The 12,388-nt window shown below is 45.3% G+C and overlaps 1 protein-coding gene across 1 annotated transcript in view; it reads right to left on the reverse strand.

The window, feature by feature from the left end:
• Positions 1 to 12,388, reverse strand: part of LOC121569927 (protein disulfide-isomerase TMX3-like) — a 53,097-nt gene that overhangs the window by 23,049 nt on the left and 17,660 nt on the right. The window contains exons 8-9 of the mRNA XM_041881271.2: positions 12,209 to 12,286; positions 11,717 to 11,783 (exon numbers count right to left, since the gene is read on the reverse strand). Of these exons, the coding sequence (XP_041737205.1) occupies positions 11,717 to 11,783; positions 12,209 to 12,286 (145 nt within the window). The remainder of the gene's footprint in view (positions 1 to 11,716; positions 11,784 to 12,208; positions 12,287 to 12,388) is intronic.

Genomic DNA, 12,388 nt, shown 5'->3' on the forward strand with positions numbered 1-12,388 from the left:
CCAGCCCTCCAGGACACCTACAGCACCCGATGTCACAGGAAGGCCAAAAATATAATCAAGGACAACAACCACCCGAGCCACTGCCTGTTTACCCGCTATCATCCAGAAGGCGAAGTCAGTACAGGTGCATCAAAGCTGGGACCGAGAGACTGAAAAACAGTTTCTATCTCAAGGCCATCAGACTGTTAAATAGCCTTCACTAGCACATTAGATGCTGCTGCCTATATACATAGATTAGAAATCACTGGCCACTTTAAGAAACGGAACACTAGTCACTTTAATAATGTTTACATATCTTGCACTACTCATCTCATATGTATATACTGTATTCTATTCTATAATATTCTACTGTATCTTAGTCTATGCCGCTCTGACATTGCTCGTCCATATTTTTATTTATATATTCTTAATTCCATTGCTTTACTTAGATTTGTGTGTATTGGGTATATGTTGTGAAATTGTTAGATATTACTTGTTAGATATTACTGCACTGTCGGAGCTAGAAACACAAGCATTTCGCTACACCCGCAATAACATCTGCTAAACACGTGTATATTTTTACCAGCCCGCCTCTCAGAGACAATTTATGCTTGATCCGAAAATGTAGTCAGAGGCTCCGTATGGAGGGTGTGACACAATGCTTCCGGAGGCATGCAGAGGCCAAATTGAGCTCTGTACCGCATCGCCGTGCGCCTCCCAAATTTTGGAACAATGTGGAGGGCTCCGTATAGCTCCGCATTGACATGATTGGTTGATGGTAGGTGGGGGCGGGACTTCCTGTATAAACACAAACTCACTTCACAACAGCTCTGCTCAACAGCTCTGCGCTGCTTCGCGAAGCGCAAGAAGTATCAATGCCCTGACTTCTGCAGAGGCCATATCACCGTAAATGCTGCACAGCCAATGCAGAAGTCAGATTGACCATGCAGCTCCTTTAACTCACCTGCTTCTCTCCGTCCTCTCTTCACGCGCGTCTATTCCTCCGTCAGCTTTATATATAATTTAGCCGTGATGGCGAGCGGGGATGCAGACCCAGACCCTGATCAGTCTTCTGTTGTTAGATTTGTAAATTTGTTACATTGGAGCAGTGCGCAAAGCAAGCAATGTTGATACAGTGTATAATTTCATCACCTGTTATAACCAAGAGCACAGACCAGTCTGTGTAGACTTTGCAAGTTCACTGTCATGCAGCATCAGAGTGTCAGAGGGAGAATGGAGCACTGCTTCGCGAAAGGCATGATTGCAGCTTTACAGCAAAGAAAACGGCTGTCTCTAGCCTAAATTGTAAAAAAAATATGACCCATATTACCAGATACCTTTTTATATAATTTCACAAACCATATCGCGGGCCATTTTAAAGTAATCCTGGGTCGCTAATTATTGGTTTGATAGCAAACGTTGTTCAGTCATGTTACCTAGCTAGCTAACAACCTGGTAACTTCACAGTAGGTTTAGGCAAATTTGAGGGTCTGCTACTCATGAGATGTGCTTCAAAAAGGTAGGATTCATATAGGCCTAATGTAAGCCTAAACTATATCAAAAATCTACTTATTTCTGATGCTCCTTAAATTACATTTTGTGCCTAACGTTTTAAAAGTTGGGAGCAGTGTGTATATGTGTGTTTGTGAGAGAGAGAGAGAGGTGTGTGTTTATGAGAGTGAGGGAGACAGAGAGAGGAAGGTGTGTGAGGAAGGGAGGGAGAGTGTGTGTGTCTGTTAACTGAAGAGTAAAGAAGGTTTCATGCAGTGTTTTTCTCTTACTGACACACAGATCGCTATGCATGATATCACAGAAGGTTGGTGGCACCTTAATTGGGGAGGACAGGCTCGTGGTAATGGCTGGAGTGGAATGGTATCAAACACATGGTTTCTATGTGTTTGATGCCATTCCATTTGCGCCACTCCAGTCATTATTATGAGCCATCCTCCCTTCACCAGCCCACTGATGTACACTGCTCAAAAAAATAAAGGGAACACTTAAACAACACAATGTAACTCCAAGTCAATCACACTTCTGTGAAATCAAACTGTCCACTTAGGAAGCAACACTGATTGACAATAAATTTCACATGCTGTTGTGCAAATGGAATAGACAACAGGTGGAAATTATAGGCAATTAGCAAGACACCCCCAATAAAGGAGTGGTTTTGCAGTTGGTGACCACAGACCACTTCTCAGTTCCTATGCTTCCTGGCTGATGTTTTGGTCACTTTTGAATGCTGGCGGTGCTTTCACTCTAGTGGTAGCATGAGACGGAGTCTACAACCCACACAAGTGGCTCAGGTAGTGCAGCTCATCCAGGATGGCACATCAATGCGAGCTGTGGCAAGAAGGTTTGCTGTGTCTATCAGCGTAGTGTCCAGAGCATGGAGGTGCTACCAGGAGACAGGCCAGTACATCAGGAGACGTGGAGGAGGCCGTAGGAGGGCAACAACCCAGCAGCAGGACTGCTACCTCCGCCTTTGTGCAAGGAGGAGCAGGAGGAGCACTGCCAGAGCCCTGCAAAATGACCTCCAGCAGGCCACAAATGTGCATGTGTCTGCTCAAATGGTCAGAAACAGACTCCATGAGGGTGGTATGAGGGCCCGACGTCCACAGGTGGGGGTTGTGCTTACAGCCCAACACCGTGCAGGACGTTTGGCATTTGCCAGAGAACACCAAGATTGGCAAATTCGCCACTGGCGCCCTGTGCTCTTCACAGATGAAAGCAGGTTCACACTGAGCACGTGACAGACGTGACAGAGTCTGGAGACGCCGTGGAGAACGTTCTGCTGCCTGCAACATCCTCCAGCATGACCGGTTTGGCGGTGGGTCAGTCATGGTGTGGGGTGGCATTTATTTGGGGGGGCCGCACTGCCCTCCATGTGCTCGCCAGAGGTAGCCTGACTGCCATTAGGTACCGAGATGAGATCCTCAGACCCCTTGTGAGACCATATACTGGTGTGGTTGGCCCTGGGTTCCTCCTAATGCAAGACAATGCTAGACCTCATGTGGCTGGAGTGTGTCAGCAGTTCCTGCAAGAGGAAGGCATTGATGCTATGGACTGGCCCGCCCGTTCCCCAGACCTGAATCCAATTGAGCACATCTGGGACATCATGTCTCGCTCCATCCACCAACGCCACGTCGCACCACAGACTGTCCAGGAGTTGGCGGATGCTTTAGTCCAGGTCTGGGAGGAGATCCCTCAGGAGACCATCCGCCACCTCATCAGGAGCATGCCCAGGCATGGAGGGAGGTCATACAGGCACGTGGAGGCCACACACACTACTGAGCCTAATTTTGACTTTTTAAGGACATTACATCAAAGTTGGATCAGCCTGTAGTGTGGTTTTCCACTTTAATTTTGAGGGTGACTCCAAATCCAGACCTCCATGGGTTGATACATTTGATTTCCATTGATGATTTTTGTGTGATTTTGTTGTCAGCACATTCAACTATGTAAAGAAAAAAGTATTTAATAAGATTATTTCATTCATTCAGATCTAGGATGTGTTATTTTAGTGTTCCCTTTATTTTTTTGAGCAGTGTATATTCCTTCCTCCAGCCAAATCACAGGTAGGCCTTTGCAAATATGAGCAAATCATCCATTCTATGCAGTATTCCATTATACACTGAACAGTGTGAAGTTAAATTAAATGTGTTGTGTTGAGTGGGGGTGTGAATTTCAGTGACAGGTTTTTGGAGAACGTTTAGAAAACGTGAATAAGCGTCCGGAGGACGGGGCGAACAGGATGCTAGGCCACTGATTTTTTCCACCGTGGTATCGCGATACTACTCAGTATCGTGATACTTGGCCTGATATCGTATCATTTGTAAAATGTTGGTATCGTGACAAGCCCAGTGTGCAGTGCATGCTTACTTGCTAGAGGGAAATAGGAATCATTTTTGAAGTTCTGTGGTCCTTAAGAGCAGGTTATCTATCCAACACACTCATATAAACCCATTCATTAATCTCACCTCACTGACATACTCCCACTGAAAAATCTGCAAACAAATGTTGCCTTGCCGCAGGGCTTCCAGGCTGTAATACCATAAACCGCACCACATAACTGGCTATATAAGAATAAAACTGCTGAAATGTTCCATGTACAGCCAAGCGAGACATTGCTGATATGACCTCATTAACAGTATGCTATATATGAGCTCAACCTTAACAACGGGAGAGGAAAAAAAGACGTTGAAAGGCTGTTTAGAGAGAGTTCTAAATAAGACCAAACGAAGAATAAACTAGTGACCCTACTGTCTAGCGTCTATTTCGGTCTTCATTATAACCATGTTCAAGTCTAGCATGCAGCCCATTATCTTTCACTGAACACAGACTTTCTTATGTAAGAATAAAAACTCCATTACTAGGAGTCAAACCACTTCTCCTGTACAGTATGCACGTTATACAGGCTGTAACATGATCAAAGTTGGGTAGAACTTTGTCAAACTTCCAAATCGTAGCACTTAGGTGGTTAAAAATGGATGAACCCCTGTACTTTTTGGTTGTCATGGCACCTAGTGGCAGCCTTTGTAATTTACTCCTGCAAATGTATCCTTAATTATTTGTATTGAGTATTGAACACATATCTATTTATTTTTACCAACAAGGTTAAGTTAGTTATTCTTAACAACTCTAATCAACTAACTTGTTTGGACTTGAAAACCAGCCCAAATCTTCATAGAGCCTCATCTCATCTTCTTCCAGGCTGGACCAAAGACTCAGAAATGGCAGCAACCCTCATTCACTACACAGAAGGATTCCTCAAAAGTTTTGAAAGGATAAAAACAACCCTGTATGAAGAGCTCAAAAACACCCTTATTCAATACGGGATCCTACGTGAAAAAAAGCAGACGGCGAGGACGACGAGGGGGTAGGAGACTATTAAACAAACTAAAGTATTTTGTGTGCACTCCCAATGAGAGCAGTACAAAATGCCCACCAGAGTTGGATGATAAAGGACCCTGGCCAAGTCTGCAGGCTGCTCTTTAGGCAGTTGGAAACAACGCGAGACCCACAAGGCAAATCTGAAAACGCGGAGTGGATTTCTGTGCCTCTACAGACACTTCATGCAGTTCCTATTCCATCTACAGCTCCCTTGCCTGTCAGCATGGAACTATTTATTGCCTAGTCTCTCACTAATAAATCCCTCCTGCTGCATGACCACAAGTGGACAAGGAGCTTGACATATGCCTAACTGAAACCTGCCATCAGCCTGGGGTCTACTCAGCCCTAAATGAGGCATGCCCACCTGGTTACAGCTGAACTGGAACTGTCCCCCCCCCTACTTGACCTAGTCATCACTGACTCTGCCCCCATCAACGACATGCAGGTCTATGACCTCAGTGTGTCTGACCACAAGGTTGTCGCACTGGACTTGACATTCCTTCCCCCTCTAACCAAGTCCAAGCATGTGTTTCCAGAACTGGAAAAACATAGACCCAGCCAGCTTGTCAGAGGACATCTTGAGCCTGTCTCCTCCAGCATTTTCGTCAGTGGATGAAACTGTGGAGTTTTACAACCAATCCCTGAGCAGTGTGCTTGACCTCCATAAAAACATGGGACATCGCATTCGCTCTCTTAGCTCCCTGGTTTACTCCAGAACTGACAAACATGAAATCCACTGGACGCATCCTGGAACGGCGTCTCAGAAACTCAGGCCTCACTGTCCACAAACGGGCATTTCAAGAGCACCATAGGGCCTATTCCAAGGCCATGAAAGAGGCATGGTTGACGTTCTACTCCAACCTCATCAACAAAAATCCTGGAAACTCAAAGCACCGGTTTTCCACCATAAACCATCTTTTGAAAACCCAGTCCCAGATCAAGACAATAGAAGAGCAGTGTAACAGCTTCATTTACTTAAAAAAAACAAATGTTAGCATCATCAGATCTCTCATCTCCTGCTCTACTACTCCGTCTCCTCCCGCCCTCGACCCTCCACGAACTCCACCTCAGCCCCTCTCCTGTTTCCTTGACCCAAGGAGGTATTAATGAAAACCTACTCCTGTACCTTGGATCCTATTCCAACAGCCCTACCACCTGTGCGGTGTCTCACAAGGATCTGTTCTTGGACCCCATCCCCCTCAGTCGTGTCATTAGCCGGCATGGAATCTCATTCCACTGCTATGCTGATGACACCCAGCTGTAAGTAAAAACTGCCCCAAGTCCCTCTGATGCATGTGCCGTCTGAACACGTGCCTTGAGGAGATAAGGACATGGATGAAGCAACTGAACAGCAGCAAAACCGAGGCCTTACTTGTTGGCGACCCCCACCAGGTAACTCACCAATAACACACCTCACAATTGCAGGACAGAAAATCCCACTCTCCAATCTGGGTGTAAAGCTTGATTCCTCAGTGACCTTTGACAGCCGCAAAAGGAATTAACAAAAAACACTATATATACAGTGGGGAGAACAAGTATTTGATACACTGCCGATTTTGCAGGTTTTCCTACTTACAAAGCATGTAGAGGTCTGTAATTTTTATCATAGGTACACTTCAACTGTGAGAGACAGAATCTAAAACAAAAATCCAGAAAATCACATTGTATGATTTTTAAGTAATTCATTTGCATTTTATTGCATGACATAAGTATTTGATCACCTACCAACCAGTAAGAATTCCGGCCCTCACAGACCTGTTAGTTTTTCTTTAAGAAGCCCTCCTGTTCTCCACTCATTACCTGTATTAACTGCACCTGTTTGAACTCGTTACCTGTATAAAAGACACCTGTCCACACACTCAATCAAACAGACTCCATCCTCTCCACAATGGCCAAGACCAGAGAGCTGTGTAAGAACATCAGGGATAAAATTGTAGACCTGCACAAGGCTGGGATGGGCTACAGGACAATAGGCAAGCAGCTTGGTGAGAAGGCAACAACTGTTGGCGCAATTATTAGAAAATGGAAGAAGTTCAAGATGACGGTCAATCACCCTCGGTCTGGGGCTCCATGCAAGATCTCACCTCGTGGGGCATCAATGATCATGAGGAAGGTAAGGGATCAGCCCATAACTACAAGGCAGGACCTGGTCAATGACCTGAAGAGAACTGGGACCACAGTCTCAAAGAAAACCATTAGTAACACACTACGCCGTCATGGATTAAAATCCTGCAGCGCACGCAAGGTCCCCCTGCTCAAGCCAGCGCATGTCCAGGCCTGTCTGAAGTTTGCCAATGACCATCTGGATGATCCAGAGGAGGAATGGGAGAAGGTCATGTGGCCTGATGAGACAAAAATATAGCTTTTTGGTCTAAACTCCACTCGCCGTGTTTGGAGGAAGAAGAAGGATGAGTACAACCCCAAGAACACCATCCCAACCGTGAAGCATGGAGGTGGAAACATCATTATTTGTGGATGCTTTTCTGCAAAGGGGACAGGATGACTGCACCGTATTGAGGGGAGGATGGATGGGGCCATGTATCGCGAGATATTGGCCAACAACCTCCTTCCCTCAGTAAGAGCATTGAAGATGGGTCGTGGCTGGGTCTTCCAGCATGACAACGACCTGAAACACACAGCCAGGGCAACTAAGGAGTGGCTCCGTAAGAAGCGTCTCAAGGTCCTGGAGTGGCCTAGCCAGTCTCCAGACCTGAACCCAATAGAACATCTTTGGAGGGAGCTGAAAGTCCGTATTGCCCAGCGACAGCCCCGAAACCTGAAGGATCTGGAGAAGGTCTGTATGGAGGAGTGGGCCAAAATCCCTGCTGCAGTGTGTGCAAACCTGGTCAAGACCTACAGGAAACGTATGATCTCTGTAATTGCAAACAAAGGTTTCTGTACCAAATATTAAGTTCTGCTTTTCTGATGTATCAAATACTTATGTCATGCAACAAAATGCAAATTAATCATACAGTGTGATTTGTTGTTTTTTTGTTTTAGATTCCGTCTCTCACAGTCGAAGTGTACCTATGATAAAAATTACAGACCTCTACATGCTTTGTAAGTAGGAAAACCTGCAAAATCGGCAGTGTATCAAATACTTGTTCTCCCCACTGTATATATATGTACAAATAGACACTGGAATTATCACAAAAGCTAGCCTATATGTGTCCAAGCTAAACCCCACATGCCCACAGCTATTCATAACACAACTACAACCTACAGTAAACGGTGATGTACTAGTCTCATATTTGAATTAGCTGATTTACATTTATAACTACATGCCCTATGTTCAACGCAAATTCTGACTGTCCGGCGATGACAGTGACTTGTATATGTGGTGGAGGGGAGATATTGTGTGTGCGTCCCAAATGGCACCCTATTCCCTATATAGTGCACTAGTTTTGACCAGAGCCCTATGCATTTCACAGATAATAGGGTGCCATTTGGGAAGTAGCCCAACACATGCAGTAAAAATGTGTCATAGTGCAGCAGAGAGAACGTGAACATCATTTCAGTGGCTGCTCTGCTACATTACTGTACTCGTCTGTTCGGCACCGAGCACAGCCCAGAGCAGAGCACCAATGGCAGGACTCTCAAACCAAGGACAATGCTGAGGAGGATTCAGGTAAAATATGCATCACACTGACTGAACACAAGGTATAATTGGAAAGGCTTCCATTTAGGTCATGATACTGACTAGAGCATTTCTCTTAGAAGCTCTATGAGATGTGTTTACAAATCAAAATATGATTTTACCATTCCAATTTTACTTTTGGATTATGTACTACTGTTGTTCTTGAAGTAACAGCCTTCAAAAACCTTTTCATTGTGCAGAGCCTGTGGTCTTGCAGTAACGCTCTCAGTTTCAGACTAACTGTTCCCCACCGGAGACCAGGATACAATCCTACTGTTCTCCCACTTGCCTGTCTCCCCCCTCTGTTTCCAACTGTCTAAAGATGAAGCGTAGAATGTAAAATATATATAAAAAAATATATATTTTAAGCAATGACAAAAATATGTTATCAATCCCAGAACCACTTATGTTTTCCAGTGGAGTGAGATAACCCAGCTGCATGTTCAGAAAAACGCCAATCATCTGTCATATCTTGCTGCTCCGGCTTGGATTTCCCTAGCTTATCTCCAGCAGTAACCATGGCGATGCAAGCCATACAGAACATCCTCGTTATCAGGGTCCTAGAGGACTCACTGGAGTGTGGTGTTTTCGTGGTGACCGTCCACTGTGGAGACCGCCTCCTGCTGGACTTCTGGTGGCAGAAGCCCCCATTTTGGAACAGCCAGGTGGAACAGACGGACATCCAGTGCCAGGCTGGACCAGGGCCAAACCAGGAGCTGGATTTTGTTCTGCGGGCCCTTCACAGAGCGCCTAACCTCCCCAACCAACACTACTGGGGCCCCTTTGTTGTCGGCCTGTGCCTGGACGCTCTGCCCTTCCATTTTCACCTCCCTCCCGAAGCGCTCGGCGGCGGTATACAGGAAGTATTGCAAGAGTGTGGCAAGCTGGTGCTCATACGCTGAGGGGGCTTTGAACTGTATTGGTGGCTATAGCATATCATTAATTCTGACTGACTTTACTTGGCAGCTCTGACTCAGACATGGCCGAGTCAGTCAGTCAGTTCCAGATGGAAACCCAACCCACCCTGGTTCCTCTGGATGGCACTGTGGTCTCCCACCATCCCACGCCCACTCAGTTACAGTGGGGAAAAGTATTTAGTCAGCCACCAATTGTGCAAGTTCTCCCACTTAAAAAGATGAGAGAGGCCTGTAATTTTCATCATAGGTACACGTCAACTATGACAGACAAAATAAGAAAGAAAAAAATCCAGAAAATCACAATGTAGGATTTTTAATGAATTTCTTTGCAAATATGGTGGAAAATAAGTATTTGGTCAATAACAAAAGTTTCTCAATACTTTGTTATATACCCATTGTTGGCAATGACACAGGTCAAACGTTTTCTGTAAGTCTTCACAAGGTTTTCTCACACTGTTGCTGGTATTTTGGCCCATTCCTCCATGCAGATCTCCTCTAGAGCAGTGATGTTTTGGGGCTGTCGCTGGGCAACACAGACTTTCAACTCCCTCCAAAGATTTTCTATGGGGTTGAGATCTGGAGACTGGCTAGGCCACTCCAGGACCTTGAAATGCTTCTTACGAAGCCACTCCTTCGTTGCCCGGGCGGTGTGTTTGGGATCATTGTCATGCTGAAAGACCCAGCCACGTTTCATCTTCAATGCCCTTGCTGATGGAAGGAGGTTTTCACTCAAAATCTCACGATACATGGCCCCATTCATTCTTTCCTTTACACGGATCAGTCGTCCTGGTCCCTTTGCAGAAAAACAGCCCCAAAGCATGATGTTTCCACCCCTATGCTTCACAGTAGGTATGGTGTTCTTTGGATGCAACTCAGCATTCTTTGTCCTCCAAACACGACGAGTTGAGTTTTTACCAAAAAGTTCTATTTTGGTTTCATCTGACCATATGACATTCTCACAATCCTCTTCTGGATCATCCAAATGCACTCTAGCAAACTTCAGACGGGCCTGGACATGTACTGGCTTAAGCAGGGGGACACGTCTATGCACTGCAGGATTTGAGTCCCTGGCGGCGTAGTGTGTTACTGATGGTAGGCTTTGTTACTTTGGTCCCAGCTCTCTGCAGGTCATTCACTAGGTCCCCCCGTGTGGTTCTGGGATTTTTGCTCACCGTTCTTGTGATCATTTTGACCCCACGGGGTGAGATCTTGCGTGGAGCCCCAGATCGAGGGAGATTATCAGTGGTCTTGTATGTCTTCCATTTCCTAATAATTGCTCCCACAGTTGATTTCTTCAAACCAAGCTGCTTACCTATTGCAGATTCAGTCTTCCCAGCCTGGTGCAGGTCTACAGTTCTGTTTCTGGTGTCCTTTGACAGCTCTTTGGTCTTGGCCATAGTGGAGTTTGGAGTGTGACTGTTTGAGGTTGTGGACAGGTGTCTTTTATACTGATAACAAGTTCAAACAGGTGCCATTAATACAGGTAACGAGTGGAGGACAGAGGAGCCTCTTAAAGAAGAAGTTACAGGTCTGTGAGAGCCAGAAATCTTGCTTGTTTGTAGGTGACCAAATACTTATTTTCCACCATAATTTGCAAATAAATTCATTAAAAATCCTACAATGTGATTTTCTGGATTTTTTCTCCTCAATTTGTCTGTCATAGTTGACGTGTACCTATAATGAAAATTACAGGCCTCTCTCATCTTTTTAAGTGGGAGAACTTGCACAATTGGTGGCTGACTAAATACTTTTTCCCCCCACTGTATATCCATCATCCACCCATTCATTCATCCCTCCCTCCTTCCCTGTTCCTTTGCCTGCTCTGTGTCCACCCAGAGACAGCCACCACCACGACATCACTGGCCTGACCACAGAGACGATAGTGGGCAGAGCCGAACCGCTTTATGACGGAGGAGTCACCACTTCAGAAGGTAGTGTGGTGAAGCCGGATGAAAGATGAAAGAACAGACGCTCTGGTTTAAGACTGGAGAAACAAAGCCTGAGCAAACAAGGCTGGGAGAGGGAGAGGAGAGGAAGAGGAGATGGGTAGGAGGGGAACAAAAGAGAAAATGGCACCCTTGCCTTGCCCAAATTAGACTGACCTCCTTTCTAGTGAAAAGCTGGTCCTCAAAGGCCGATTTCACACATAGTTACTCCAAGAGAAGAATTTATGACAAGCCATAGGCAGTTAAAAATGAAAATTATTTATATTTGGAAAGCACAAACAAAATATTACTCAAGCGTATCACCCACCTCCCCAGCCCCAGCTCTGTAGCCCCAACCAGATACTCACCATCATAGGTAAAGTAGGCCCCGTCCTTGAAGACTACGACCGATGGAAGCTCTGGCAAAGTCACTGACTGGATGGTGAAAACGCATAAAATACATAATTCAAAGCGAATTCCATAAATCATCCATTACTTTCTTAATTTATGGGCACCTAAACCATACGAGACAGCAGTCCTATTGGCGGCAGGTCATCCTAGCAAACTGTGGACATCATGCCAAATAAACCTGCATAAACAGCATGCTCGCAGGCTTCGCTGTCCCTATGGCATTTACCATATCATACTGCATGGAGAATGTCACTGCAGCACTTTCACTTGTGAGTGCTGCCTTGTGTTTGACTAGCTAGCTATACGACTAAAACAATTATCAAAATCACAATAAATCCCTAATTAGATAAAAGTGATGAGAACAAAACTTTCAAATGCAGCGTTGATAAGTTCTCCTCGCTGACATTTAATGAGAGTCAAGGATCATGCAACATTCTCAAGGCCGTTACCTCTGGTAAGACGTCTTCCGACGCAGAGAAGAAGTATGTATACACAATCAGCTCAGCAGCCATGTCGATATACTTCTCCTGCAAACGAGAAATCAATACAAGTTACAAGCTTCTTCTTCTCTGAGAATTGCCCTCTGTTAACTTGGTATGGGACATTTATCAAGGTTGTCTAGCACGTTG

The sequence above is a fragment of the Coregonus clupeaformis genome, chromosome 7, assembly GCF_020615455.1.
Source record: "Coregonus clupeaformis isolate EN_2021a chromosome 7, ASM2061545v1, whole genome shotgun sequence".
Classification (NCBI taxonomy): Eukaryota; Metazoa; Chordata; class Actinopteri; order Salmoniformes; family Salmonidae; genus Coregonus; species Coregonus clupeaformis.